General features: G+C 39.0%; 1 protein-coding gene and 1 long non-coding RNA gene across 2 annotated transcripts in view; both read left to right on the top strand.

Moving 5' to 3' along the window:
- Nucleotides 1–2,549, top strand: part of htr7c (5-hydroxytryptamine (serotonin) receptor 7c) — a 38,447-nt gene extending 35,898 nt beyond the window's left edge. The window contains exon 2 of the mRNA XM_072433783.1: nt 1,736–2,549. Coding sequence (XP_072289884.1) covers nt 1,736–2,474 — 739 coding nt within the window. The 3' untranslated portion in view covers nt 2,475–2,549. The remainder of the gene's footprint in view (nt 1–1,735) is intronic.
- LOC140347244 (uncharacterized) overlaps nt 1–15,740 on the top strand; it is a 292,223-nt gene that overhangs the window by 82,427 nt on the left and 194,056 nt on the right. The window lies entirely within an intron of this gene.

The following is a 15,740-nucleotide window of genomic DNA, read 5'->3' as shown; positions in this document are numbered from 1 at the left end:
AAACTATCTCACACATCATTTGACCCACAAAAGGGGTTCATTTCTTTTTCTTTCTTGATCTGTTGCACTGACAGTTGTCTTAGATAAATGATGTTCTTAGGTCGGTTGTTATGACGACGCAGACACATTTACTGTTGTGGGTCCAAAGCCTCAGGAGCTGCTGTCTGTCGAGGGATACTGAGGGAGCTGTGATTAAACAAAAGCAAATGGGTAAAAACTGGAATGTAAGTTATATCAATACCACTAACAGTTGGATCCTCGTTTTTGTGTATTTCTCACTGAAATTCGCAAAAGCATTTTGTTGCTTATTTGGAAAAAGGATTTAAGTTTAAGTTATTCATGCCATACAATTGAAGCATTAATTTGTATTTATATTATGAGAGTGTCTGCAGTGCCGCGGCCGAAAAAGCCATGTTATTTTTGTGCCGGCCGCGGCTCCTGAAACTGCGCCGCTTTAGACCGCTCCGGGTTAAGGTTAGGGTTAAGGTTAGGGTTAGGGTTAGGGTTAGGGTTAGCCATGAGGCTATAACGGGCTATAAGGGAAATGCCGCGGTCTCTGCAATTTGACCGCGCCGCGGCTCTCCAGCCACGGCCTTATATTATATTCAATAAAATGCATGTGAAATTGTTTCAGTTTTAAATTCTGTTTAAAAGGTATATTTTATACATTAATACTGATGTATTGTATGCTAAAATTTACATTATTTATAATTATAATACAGTGCCTTTCAAAACACCCAGAGCACTTTACATTTCATTATTCATTAACAGCACACTTGATGGAGCAAGTTGAAATATTTTCTGTCAAATATTTGTTGAAATATTCTATATTTAGTTATTATCTTTATTCGTAGCATGTGACTTTAAATTGGTCCTAGCGAATGACTGTAAATAGTTGTCTGTAATGTCTGTCTCTGTGTTGGCCCTGCAACGAGTTGGCCACTGTCCAGGGTGTACCCCGCCTAATGCCCGAAGTCATTGGGATAGGCTCCAGTCACCCGCGACCCCGAAAGGGAGCAAGCGGTAGAAAATGGATGGATGGATGTCCAGTAATTTCCCTCCAGCCTCAGGAGAGACTCAGAAGAAGATCAATAGCACTTCTAGCTCAGCGTGCCACTCGTTAATGAGGCACAGAACGAACAGAAAATATGGCCAAAACTAAATTTAAAAGATTTGCCAAACAAATTGCTTTTTGTTTATCAAAATTATATTTACTAGAGTTGCAAATAAAAAATAGCAATGTTTACAAAGCCAGAATTGATTAAAAAGATAACTTGAGCAGAGCTGGTTGAGCTGACTGGGCCTAATTTGATTTCCTCAGTGCCGATAGCATCACTGAGGGACAGTGAGGAGGTGGGCTGGACAGAGCCTTATCTTGTGATTAACAATGGAGCGGAAACAGAGGAACAGCCTGGAGTTGACTGAACAGCTTTCATCAATGATGCGTTTGATGCTGTTGAAAAGGACTGAAATTCCACTGAGGATTTTTTCATCCTCATCATTCCATATGTTACTTGTTTTTATTTTCTGATATTTTTAGCCCCAGTGCACTAAGGCTGATAGATGAATCAGTCCTAAATGGTTGAAGCTAAAATAAAACAAATAAGCAAAGACCTATGGGCCTTTATTGAGGACCCTGTCTTTGAAAAGAGTCTTGCCTCACCGCAAGCACCTCTGAGGAATTGTTTGAGACAGTGAGTAACAGAGTTTAACATGTGTTATTTTGTCATTGCAGGTACCTAGGGATCACACGCCCTCTCACGTACCCGGCACGGCAAAACGGGCAGCTCATGGCAAAGATGATTGTGGGTGTGTGGCTGGTGTCTGCCTCCATCACACTGCCCCCTTTCTGCGGCTGGGCTAAGAACGTCCACACCGCCGGAGTGTGCCTCATTAGCCAAGACTTTGGCTACACCATTTACAGCACAGCAGTCGCCTTCTATATCCCCATGCTGGTAATGCTGGTCATGTACTACAAGATATTTAGGGCGGCCCGTAAGAGTGGGGCTAAGCACCGCTTCACTGACCTGTCCCGCCGCGAGCGCCTGGAAACAGTGACTAATGAGGCGCTCCGTATGCAGGGCCTAAAGCCCCCTGGGGTGGCTGAGGAGTGCGCTGCTCTGTCCCGCCTGTTGAACCGTGAGCGCAAAAACATCTCCATTTTCAAGCGGGAACAGAAAGCGGCCACCACTCTGGGGGTGATCGTGGGGGTGTTCGCTGTGTGCTGGCTGCCCTTCTTCATCCTGTCCACGGCACGGCCCTTCATCTGTGGTGTAGAGTGCAGCTGTGTGCCCATCTGGCTGGAGCGCACCCTGCTTTGGTTGGGCTATGCCAACTCCCTCATGAACCCCTTCATCTATGCCTTCTTCAACCGAGACCTGCGCTCCACATACCGCGATCTGCTGCGCTGTCGCTACCGCAACATCAACCGCCGCCTGTCGGCTGTAGGCGTGCATGAGGCACTCAAAGTATAACCGGGTCACTGACAGGACATGGTGCCCCTGCTGCGTCCACTGGAGCTAAAAGAGTGCCCTGTAGATAAACTCAGACAGGAAGTTTCTAAGGACAGGTGTCCTCAGCCACCATGTGTGTGTTTCTATTTTAAGAGGAAGAATAATAGAAAATACATGAGCAAGTATACAATTTTGTGCAAATGCCACACTTTTTGACCTTGTCTCTGCAGTATTATCTGGATAATATAGTGACAAAGGAAACAACATACAAACACAATCATTAGAGCTTTTCGGAGAAAAGCAGAGTGGAAAGTAATGTCTGTAAATTACTCAAAATCAAGTTTTGTATTGTGGCACAGTTTCATCAGAATATGCATTTTGAAATTAGTTTGGAGGTAAACACTTGAAGAGATGTCCTTCTGGGACCCTTTACAGTTTTTATTTGTTCATTGCCTTATCAATTAACTTCATTTCTCACACTCACAACATGTAGATGCCAATGTAAAAGGGGAGAAAAGAAAAGTTTTGCCATAAAAACACCATGTGGTTTGGTGTCCGCATGCATTTGTTAGTTAAGGCGCTGTAAACATAATTTATAAGTAGGTAAAATTTTGTGAAACGCAAAAGACACTTGAACTCAACACAAACTGTTTTACTGTGTGCTGTGAGAAAGCTTTCATCCCTCATTTGGCATTTATTCCCCCCAGAGATTTAAGAGTAACACTTTCAAATTCCATTATTATAACAGTATTTGAATGAAGGTGATGTCCAATTGAGGTTTTCGTGACACTTTGTCAGTGGTTTGGCAGTGTGTACTTTTTCTACCTCAATTTTGGAGACTTCTTTACAATGTGTCTGAAAAGATGAACTGCTATTTTGAATTGTTTTGTGATGTATCTTTTACAACCCGATTCAGAAAAGCAGGGGCACTGGTAAAAACAACAACATTTTATTCATACCAGAACATGAACAAAATCTTTGAAACCTTTAATGTTCCATGGTAGACGTGCTGCTGCCAATGCTGAAACTTTGCTATTATTTTATCACATGGAATATATTTATATCCCAGTATTCAAAGCGGGTATGTTGTTTATGCTATTTTGATAATACTACTACTTTAATTTAAGTTGTTGTGTGTCAATTCACTCCTCCTTAAAAAGGCTATATTAGTTGGTCTGTTTTACTGCCTTGTTGCTGCCTCTAGACACAACCTGGAGGGACGGTATTTTGTCACTTTGTAAATAAAGATTCACCTGGTTCAAAGTTCATCTATGATTGTGAGTGTTTCAGAAGTTATGCATGTGGAGATTCTTACATTAAACCCCCAAAAAACGAAGACTACCTTGTATAGCTCAGTGCCTTCAGGGTATTTCTTGTGTGATCTAAGTGAAAAATGGCCTTGTGTCATAACTGAAAGTGCCAGTAGGTATCTGAAGACAGAAGGTACTTTTGTCTTTAACCACAATAAAGAAGAGGTTTGCATCAAATAGTTTTGCCTATAATCTAGTATGCAATGTGGTGCTTGCACTTATAAACATGCCAAAATAAAATGTAATTCTGTCAACTAGACAAAACTGACAAGAGCGTAGACCTTTCGCTGCTCATCCAAGTAGCTTCTTCTTCTGACACAGAATTGGAGTGTTTGTTGCCTAATATCTGGATGGGGGAGCGAAGTACATTGAAACTAACACAAGCTGTTCACTTATAGACATGAGTATCTGGTGTAAGTTAGGTCTAATGAGCTTCTCTAAGGTATCGGGGGGGAACAATCATAGCCTTGTTTCCTATTTTCCCAAACCTTTTTCTTAAAAAATGGTTAGGGGTTAGAGCAAAGCAGGTGTGCGTGGTGTTTACAACACTTGACAGCATTGTGTTGACCGCATGTTGAGGAACATGCGATCTTACAATGTGATCTAACAAAAAGGCCTTTTCTACAGAATTTAACCAATGTTTTATGAGTTTTGCACACTGTGTAGCGCATAAATGAGGATTAGATTGTCTAGAATAGACAACCACATGAAAACAACTGCACAAGTACTTTTTGGTTTGCAGTGTAGAAGTGGCTCAGAAGAGAGGTTTTATTCATCCACAAGAGTTAAAGCTGAGCAGTTACGGGACAAACGGTAGCTCATTGAGGTAAGTGTCTTCTAGAGATAAGCTTTTACTTGTGGTCAATCAGAGGGAAGCTTTAAGTGAAGGGGAAAGTATCATGGGGTCAAAACAGGTACATGCTTTGCTCATAGCACTGCACTGCAAATTATTTTAACATTTATTTATGTTACAGCTGGGTTCTTGTTCATTATCCAAAAGGGGCTGAATTCAATGATTCCAATTGAATTTGTATCCTCTAAAATATACCAATAGACAGCCAATAATGTCTGTTCTGTAGAGGGGGCAGAGTATCACGCAATTTACACCAATTAAAGTTACATTGTTATTTTGCCTGGAGGATTGCGGTGTAAAAGGGCGACAGCTTGCTCCTTATACCCCCTTTTTCTTTTTAATCAGAGCCGAGAAGAAACCGTGCAACAATTCCTTGCAATACTATTGTCTATTTCCAGCCCACCAACATGATAAAACAAAACGTGACACATCCATAGGACAGAACTCTGAGCCACAAACAAATAATGTAATAATGTAGTGTACTGCATTCAGTATAGTGCAGAGTGCCTCCATAAGAGAATGTACCAACATCGTCATAAGACCTGCTCAGGACCCCAGTCTGCATCGGTCTCTATTTCAAAGGCTCTTACCACACGTTGGAGAACACCAAAGTGCAGATCCTGGCAAAGGAGATGAGATGGTTTGAGAGAGGAGACAAAAGAGTGATATTTGTGAAATTTACACTTCTATCCTCAAACCAAGACCAGGGAAACATTACAGCTAATCAGAATAAGCCAATGACCAATTACAGGCATGAAGGCTCATATCAAATGTTATGCTAAATATGACACAGGTGATAGTTCACACCTTACATCAACAGACTTAGCTCAGATACTCCTGATTGTAAAGAGTGTAGTTAGCTCCTCCCTTTAGACAGATACTGTATAAGTGACACTCCAGTTATGTGTCAGTTGAACTTGGTTGAGTGACCAAATGTAATCAATTTACCTTTGATATGGAACCTACTTGGACGGCTGAGGGTCTACACACAGACCTCTTCTAAACAACATACAAACATGACTGGGATGGCACCAAAAACTGCTGTAAAACCTATGCCATATTACTAAGGGACAAACTGAACAAGGAAGTTGATTGATTTGGTGTTGCATATAATGTAATGTAGGGCATATTAGTGGCAGTCTAAACATCCACCGACCAAGACAGAATTATTTTCAATCTTCTGAGAGAGTGTTGTCACAAAATCACAAAATAATGTAAAAAGAACTATAAAATTTAAAAGGACTTGGCTTGGACAAGTTACTTTCTCAACTTTGCCGTCACTGTCCAGCTGCTTGCATGTTTTATAAAACAGCGATGTGGTTTGACATTGATTACACTTGGCCAAGTCTTTCACAGTTCAGTGGGCTGTGCACTTACTATTAGCTCATGCACTCATGTTTCATCCCTTTTTTGCCAAAGATTTATTTTGAGCTCCATTCAAAATTAGACCTAGGGCTTTTCTGTGCCGACACAAAACCAATAATGAAAAAGCCTGGGACACAGCTTTTGCCAGCAGGTTGACATTACGTTTTTGCACATAAAAAGCATGCAGCCATACTGAATCCTCGAAGAGTGTCCCTTGGGCCATGTCAACAGGCGTTACTTCTGGGGTCTGAGCAGCAGTGCCTTGAAAATTATGTCATCCCTCAGCCCAACGGGAAGAGAAAGGCCAATGTTTAAATATGATGTAATTTATTCATCATAGGGAAAATTAGAGTAGATTTTTCCCCAACTACTCCCCACAGGCACAACTGGCAGCAGTGACAATTGTGGGGGCTAAAATATGTGCTTTAATTAAAAAGCGTTACCCACTCCAGTAATTAGCATAAGGAAATAGATCTAAAGGCATGTCACTAACCAGAGGACATAGGCCCATGCAAGCCCTAAAGACTACATAGTGGAGTGTGATAAAGGAGAGAATAATTAGCCTCCATAATACTGTGGCAACATTAGAAGACGTAAAATAAATTTGGCTGTTTTTAGTTGAAAAAGTTGTACATATATGTACATTTACACCATTTTAAACTGCAATATTAATTCAAAACAACATAAAAATAGAAACAGGTCCAATGACTTCATGTTCAAAATTGCAGACACAAATTGATATAGAGATAGAGGGCTGGTGCAAACCTTCTGGGCACTTAGAATGCAGGAGATGATTAAACATGCATGAATCAACCAGCCACTGACCACATACATGTTTGGCATGGTGCAGGTGGACACAACATCAGTGCACGATCAGAGTTGGAATCAAACACCCAGTTTAATATTCAGTTACAAGCAACAGCTCTCCCATCTGGACCACTGTTTGTCCATCAGGGATTTCAAGCTGCATTAGCCTTTTTTCTCATCAATTAGTGCATTTTGTTTTCCCTGCAGAAAGTCTATAGTAAAAACAGAACTTTGTGAGATAAATCAGGGCGCTACAAGCCGTCTTCATCTAGTAAACATTTGATCCTCTGCAAACTTGTAAAAAAGAGCTATGTGGGTTGCTAAATCCAATGTGAGACGATTGATTGTGCAAGGGTAGTCCACCCTGTCCACTTTACTGTCTGAAAAAGCACTTCTAAAGCTGTGCTAGTGGCCAACGCAATTCATAGAAATGAATACCGGTACTAAAGATGTCATGTTGAAAGGTTTGTGAGTCACTGAGGCATTATCTTAAACACCAAAATTCCAGTTGACTTTAAAACAATGTACCTCAAATGTAGGGTTCCAATGATGGGGATGACTGATGGATACCTGGAGTGTACTTTTGGCACAATGTCTAACTGAAATTTCATATTCTGTTTCCTTGTCTTATCATTCTCTGGTCTAGTTCTGTTTTTTTCTAGATGTTCTACCTGTTTAAAAAGAAAGAAAGAAAGAAAATTGAAAAGAAAAATGAATACCCCAGTTTATAAGACAAAAACAGCAAATACTGATGTTCAATAAAAGCATGAATGTTTACAACGTTTCATATTGTTTATAGCAATCCTATTGCATATTCAATGTTAAGTACCATTTCTCAATATGAAAAGTAACAAGATGGATTGCGGACAATAAAAGACAGACATGCCCTGCTGAGAAAATCTCTTAACAACATTTCAAGCCAGAGCCCTTTACCTGCTGTCACCGCCCTATAGACACATTTGATAATACACTGTTCAGATTTACATAATTGGTGATGGATAGTTTTCATTTTAGGTGCTTGTGGTCAGTTGAATTGCCGTGACTCTCAAAAATGACTCATTATTGTCGTTTATGAGGTGACCCTTATTTAGATTTGCAATGTGTGGATCCTTGGATTTATAGCCAGTCATATTCACAAATGTAATTGAATTGTAACCGTAGCCTTGTTCCTTATTTTCCAATCAGAAAGAATTGATAAGAGCACTGTCGACCCCACAGGAGAGGTAGTGTCAAAGGCTTTAAGACCATAAGACTAATACTATATAACAAGTTTACCATTGGGAGGACGTGCAAACTCAATATAACAATATAACTGGGAGTTAATTCAGGTATTTTCGATCTTTTGTTTCGACTCGCACTTTTGGGACAGGGTCAGTGCTGCTTGTTTGTATGTAAAGACCCTCTAAACAAACCCATGTGTTACTTAACTCACAATTTCGTCAACCCTGAAGTTAATATATAGAAAATGTTTAATGTCATTTTTGTGTGTAAAATGTATGTTGAAGCTAGCATAGCTTCAACATACATTGAAGCTATGCTAGCACATATCTACACACATAGAGACAATGTTAAATGAGAACGCCGCTATAGTTTTCAAAAGGAGGTACTTCATGTTGATTTCACTGCTTGTACGTTGTCTTTTTTACTCTCCTGGTATAGTATTGGGCTGTTGACTCATTGCAGCCTTGTATTTTCACACTTGTTCATTGCTCTGATGCCAAGACACTGAGCCACCCACGCAGTCAGCTGTATGGGATTATCCTCTCCATTGTTCTGCCCAAAATCTGTGATAAATCTCCCTCGGTGAAGAGTAAACCCAAAATCATACTGTGCCCTCCAAATGATCCAGCCCTACTATATTAAACTTAATAAACATCCTCCGATTCCATTATAAAAAGTATTTATAGTGTTTGATTTGTCAGGAAAGGCACTTGCCTCTAATGTAGTCAGCAATTAACAATGAGCGCGCACAAATACACACACATATCCTGGTTATGTTTGGGTTTTTAAAGAATCCTGGTTTTGGTTTTGTCCATGTAAACCCACTATGCTGATTTCTGTCTCCTTATAATGGCAGCATCCTGCTTAGATATTATCACTGGGGTATTTCAAAAATATCCATAATATGTGGCACGTAAACGCCTGATTTCTCAACACGAGTGCTGTACTGAGCATGTGCAAACAAAAGAAAAACATTTCTCAAAACGACCCAAACTTTTACCAGGGCTTTTTTACTTGAATTATTTTATCAGCGTTATACAATAAAGATGTCTACTGAACAACACAGCCGACGTTTAATAGCAAAACAAATCTGTGACTCTGAAAAATGCGTTTTACTAAAGTTGTGACTGCGCTCTGTGGTCTGATGTTCTTATTTGAATGTATCTTGCCCTTTTGTTGTTGGAAACATGTAAAAAAGTCACAAAATAGTGCAAAATTCTGCTACTTTCCATGTCTGTCCAATAGTTACCACACTAAATATCCAGACTACTCAGATTCCTCATGCACTGTATAGAGGAATATGAATATGATGGTTTCTCTGAGCGCACAGAAACATCATATCCAGAATAACTGTAATAAGAATCATAACTGGGATATTCTAGTGCATGTAAACGCACACATTGATTTGGAATAGGCGCTGATACTACAGGTTTCACAAAATAATACCTGACATAACTAATATTTATCCAGGCTCGGGAGCATGCATCACAAAATGACTCAAAAAGCAAAGAAATGTATGCCATTGGACTGGACAGACATCACGACCGACGTACGCAAAATTAAAATAGATCAAATTAAAATTACGCTTGGACTTAACTTGGAAATTAACAAATTTGACATTTGACATTGGATCAAATACGGCTTTTATTTTGGACTTTGTGTGCCTATTTTTTTATTTTTTACTTATTTATTTTGTCTTTGGTCTTATTTTTATTTATTTTTTTGGGTTTAAATATCTTATTCTCTGATCATTAATGAGACAAACAAGTCTAAAGTTGTAGTGTAACTTTTCTGGTGGATGGTTGGCCACCTACCAGTACTCGTCTCCATGGAGATACTGTTGCTTTGCCTGCTGCTCCACTGTATGGCAGTGAAATGGTCTAGCTCCATGGAAATTATACAGTGACGCCATCAGGTCAAGTTACAGGTCAAGTTACAGGTCAGATCTGTGGAGAGGCGAGCCCACTCACAGTAAGAGTACATCCTTATCAAAATCAAAACAATGACTTAAATACTTGCCGATAAGTTTAATATCATAAGACAAAGCAATTAACATCTCCATGGTCAGATCCACTGGCTACTTGACATTATCAATGTTATTATCACATTTTATTTATAGAGCACAATTCATACAAAGTGCAATTCGAAGTGCTTTGCAAGGATAAAAACACAATACAGTGTAAGTCACAATAAATAAAAACTTAAAGGTGCCATGACATGCTTTTTTTCACGTTTCGTGGTCTATCCTAAGTGTATAATTGATAATAATAAGGGTTGTGCAACACCCTTAACATAATAGTTAAGAAATATTACCCAGACCTTGGACCCCCTCACCAACCCGGAAATGCAAATGGCTTGGTTTGATATTCGCCCCCACCCTTGCGAAGAGCGATCTGGCTCCCCCGCCCACCCGTGACGTAATCTCAGAGCGCGTGTGCCCCGCCCCCCCTTGACGTAGCCCCACAGCTGTCTGCTCTGCTGAAGTGAGAACTTCAGATCAACACTACTTTGAGCCTAAATAAATCTGGTGTTTATTCTACAGCCTGCGCAGAACAGATATATCTATAGAACTATATATATATATATATATATATATATATATATATATATATATATATATATATAAGTCTTATGTCCATCGCGCTCTTATTTCCTATTTCCTTTCTCTCCGTTTATTTTCCCGGTTGCTGCATCAAGTGCCACATAAACCTTCACCATTGTGATAATAGTAAAGAGTGCGATATCATTAATGAAGTTTTGGGCCTCTTTGAGCCGTGTTTTGTCGTAAATCGAAGCAGAAAAACTCCGGAATGGGCTTGTAGGGAGACAGCAGCGCGGAGCCGGGGGGGAAGGGGGAGGGAGGCGTCAGGCGGGAGGGGAGGGGGGTGGAGAGGGGGGATGGTGACGCGTGCCTGTGATTATGACGCGGTCCTGTGAACACCCCCCGTCAGTTTGGAGATTCGAGGAAAGGAGATAGTCTGTAATATAGCTAAACACTGCGGGAATCAAAAAAAAAAACACTCTGGGTACATATATGAAGCACAAATAGCAATGTAAGAAGGTTAAAAGCTCTGAAAAGTCGATTTTGCATGTTATGGGACCTTTAAAAGCACATAACATGGTATTTGAAATATTAAAAACCAGATAAAAGTATATGTGCTTTTTCGCTTAACTGCCAAAACATTTTTGTTGTTTATGTTCTTCTCTTTTGGAGCCATCAACAAGTTAACAGCCCAGTACGGTATGTTTTACACAAGATGTCCTGCCTTATGACATGAAGCTGGATTGTGGACACATACTGGTGGCATGAATATTTTACTTATTATAGATGATAGACAGTAGGTTGCATTGATATGAGCATCAAAGGATATTACTATAGCAGTAATTTTGCACAAACAGCACATCACCATGAGTAGTTTGAATACATTTAAAAAGTAGATTCATTGGAAATATTTAGGTCTGCGATATGCTATGAGCCACACAAGGGGCTTTGAATTTGATTTTGTGGAATACTCAGCATACATTATTCCACTGCCTATGGAAATATGAATACAATAGAATAGCAAAGTTTTTAATATGCAACCACTGCTGCTCTAATGTTTATTGTCATTTAAATAAAAATGCAAAAGCCGCCTATCGTATTACTGTCACATTAACACTAAACGCTAAATACTAGAGGGATATAACACTTGCATTGCAATTGTGTCCTTGAAGTTAAAACGAAAACACACACACACACACATAATATATACATATATAATATATACATAAATATTTCACAAAATAAAGGTGTTATCAGATATTATTTTTGTCAAATCATTTGTGACTGTTGTGTAATTTATATGGATTTTGGCTCTTGTTTACAAAATGGTTGCTAAGTAACAGGTGATGAATTATCTGTGTCACATCTTCTGCTCATGTTCAACCACCATACAGTGATTGTCAAACGGAGGAGAAAAAGGCAAAATCTTTAGTAATATCATAAATATAGTGACAGGTTGGACTACACATTTCACTAAAACATGTTCACTATGTTTTAGTGAAATGTGTAGTCCAACCTGTCACTTTAATTAATTAAAATCTCTTGTTAAAGATTGCCCACAATGTCAGTGTTCTTGCTTTGCATTGTGTGTATTTGTTAATTTATTAAAATTTGATTGATGGTTAATAGATATGTTTTTTCTTCATATGTTGTATTTTGGTATTTGTTTTATGTATTATGTTTCATGAATTCAAGCATTGAGTTTCCCTTGTATAAATAAATTATGATAATAATAATGCTACACAGACATGCAAAACACTAACATTTACATTTACATAGTGCGTCTTTTACCTATACCAGTCATTTTACCTTTACAGCTTTATTCTCTCTCATCCTCAGACTCTAAAATCAATTGGACAGCTTGCCAGTGTCATTCTGTGGTTGGAGTCAATTGGACAGAGTGTTAGTGCGCCCTGACAGAGGTAGTTTTCGACACATGGAGGTGTTCCCAGCGAAGTCCAGTCCATTTACAGCAGCTGTCCATCTACACCTGCCTCCTGATCAGTGCAGGACGGAGCCAGTACTCAGCTCGCTCATCCTGACATCCACTATAGTCTCTAGTCAATTCGCTCTCCAGGGAATCCTATAATGCGCTGCTCCTCGCAGTCAATCGAGAAATACATATGACGAGAAAATGGCTCCAAAAAAGGGCATATCTGTCAAGACTCAACAGGAAGTATTGGAATAATTGTCTTGATTTTTTTCATGGTTTTATCTGTTTTAAATTCAGATGCACGCACATGCACACACGCACGCACATGCACACACACATACGCTCGCACGCACGCACGCAAACACACACACACACACACACTCTTGATACTTAAAGATTAGTGTTAGGGTTAGGGTTAGATATTCAACATTTTAAACTCGATTTAGATACCATGGAAAATACTCGATTCTCTATCTTCCAATTTCGATACCCCAATGATAATTATAAATGTTATTTTTTAGTTCAAGGTTTTAGACAACTGACTGACATTTTCAACGCAAAATGATAGTACTTTCTTTGACATTCTGGTCCTATACTAGTTCTGATAAAACCCAAGATCGTTCTAAAACTGTTCAGGAAAGGTTACAGTTTGTTCTGTAATTGTGATTTTTTTAAGATTGAAATTAGTATTTAGTTTTGATAGTTTTGATTCTAGTTTCTAGTATTACTTTTAGTATCGATTAGTATCTGATTTACAAAATTGGAAAAAAATTGAAATTAACCCTAAATTCTCATTATTTAACCAGGGTATTTAACAATACCGCAGTCATGTTATAGCGTAATGATTCCCAACTTGGCTGTTATATTGCAGTAACCAATGTTTATGTCCGTTTATTCAGTGATGCATGCGGGAATAGTTGGGAAACACTGACAAGAAAACTGTATTCCAGCAATAATACACTGTGGATTGTACGATATTATGTATTTGACCTTTCTGTGATGCCTGTGATGTCAAACGTCACCTTTTTTGCTTTGTAATTACCTGGAAATCTTGTAGTGGCCTCTAAAAGACTGACCTCGATACATGTGGCAAGAAAGAAATTGCTTTGACGGCCAACAAGAAAACATACTCCTCCATACAGAGGTTATTTACTGTGTCCTGATACATTTGGTAAGAAGGCTGACCAAGTATGTTTGGATAATATAAGCCTAGTGGATCTGTTTTAGGCTCAACAACTGAAAATACACATATGATCAGAAAATGGAGATGTCTGACCATGTAGGGCAGGCTATGATTTAGAGACAAATAACACAATTTAGCTCAGTATATTCATGCACGTAGCATGTTTGTTTGTATGCTCGTTAATAGTTTTTTTAATGTTCACATGGCAGGTTAGATCACACATTTCACTAAAACTTAGCAGACACTAGTTTACCCGACAATTTTGGTGAGGTTTATAATTGTACTTCCTGGTTGGACATGAGCGGCAGATGTTACTGTTACCTCACAATCATGCTGTACAAGGGCCAAAATCAATATGAATTATACAATATTTATGATTTGACATTACCTGATGACACCTTTATTTTGTTAAATGGTTGTTTAAATGGTTGTTCAAAGTGTCCGTTGCGCGTAAATTGTCCTTGCATTTTGGATGGAATGTCACTTTATAGAACTCGGCTCTACTTCCTGCGATTTTCAACTTTTGTTTGAACATTTTCTTTACACACCGCAACTGAACTGATGTAAAACTATGATAAATTTGACATTTACTATGTTTACATTTACTACTAGTACTTGTATTTGACGAAAATAATGATTTTACAAAATCATTACTAAAACGAATAACGGTTGTAGTCAAAATGTAAAAGTTACACTGAAGTAACATACATGCTATGACAACTGTACTGAAAATATTAATATTATATGAATAAATTATTTTCTCAACATGACAGGCTATTTCAATGGTAAATGGTATATGGTCATTTATATAGCACTTTTCTACAAGGCACTCAATGCGCTTTACATCAAGGAACCAGTCACCCATTCACACACACATTCACACACCAGTGTTCGCAGACACTGGGGGCGAATCAGGTTGAGTGTCTTGCCCAAGGACACAACGGCAGTATTCACACGAGGCAGCTGCGATCGCACCGGCAACCTGCGGGCCAGTGGAGCCGACCGCTCTGATCGAGCGGGAGTCGAACCGCCGACCTTCAGATCAGAAGACAAGCACTCTGTGGTATTTGTTTTTTTCTTTAATTCTTCAGTTATTTTTTGCTCCGTTGGCTTTATTTTAACAGAACAGTACAATGTGAAATAAGGATGAGAGCCACATTCGAACCCATGATGCCTGATCCACATGGCAAGCATATGTGATATCCACTCGAGCGGTACAATTAAGGCAATTTATAAAGTGTAACCACAATATATATAAAAAATTCCATTTCAACATATTTTTTGATGGCATCTTAAAGCTTGTGTGTGGATGTGCTGTAGCATGTGTGCCCTTTGCAGAGGCGTGCTTGTGGAGTCAGCTGGACGTACCCCATGCAGTCTCATGACCTTCAGAAAAATGCTTCAAAGGTTGTATCCTGTCTCCCTCTGACCGGCCGCAGATTTCAATGCTCACTGACACAAGCGGCTACATCTGTCGTCAAGTGGCGTCCAGCACCAACATGGTCAGAAGAAACAATTTTTTTGAGCTATATATAAGTATGTAAAAGGTATATGTTCTCTTAGAGCAGGCAAGAAATATTCAGTGCCATTTTGAGAGCAAATAAGTAGTTGTAATATTTTATTCAATGTTCTGTAATGAGCGAAGTACTGGACTGGGTAAGTACTGGGTTGTCTGATTCAGATCTTAACAGATATTGTTGTTTCCCACTTCAGTCACAATAATAATGTGGCAGGTTCTGAGTGAAGGTGTAATAATCAACAGCCCAATCTCTGGTGAGTTTGGTGACACCCAATTAAAAATAAACTATACTGGCTAGCACTATAAACTGTATTAAGGAGGCTGATTACAGGAATTATAATTGGTGATCCCAACTTTATTAGACAAAAGCACATGAACACAAGATAGAAACCAATTTCTCGTGTCGGAAACATGAGAAGAGGAGAATCACATGGTGCGGCATATGAACATGTTGCATACAGTATTTAAAATAATAAATATTGTACCAGTCATAACAGCTGTAACAGTAGTGGGTTGCAGTAGTGTCCATTGTTCAGTGCTCTTATGCCCACAAA

Source organism: Eucyclogobius newberryi, unplaced genomic scaffold (assembly GCF_026437365.1).
Source record: "Eucyclogobius newberryi isolate DKJ021-1_F unplaced genomic scaffold, fEucNew1.0.hap1 SCAF_6, whole genome shotgun sequence".
Lineage (NCBI taxonomy): Eukaryota > Metazoa > Chordata > Actinopteri > Gobiiformes > Gobiidae > Eucyclogobius > Eucyclogobius newberryi.
Note: the sequence above shows the minus strand (reverse complement) of the source record. Positions and strands in the feature narration are given on the sequence as shown.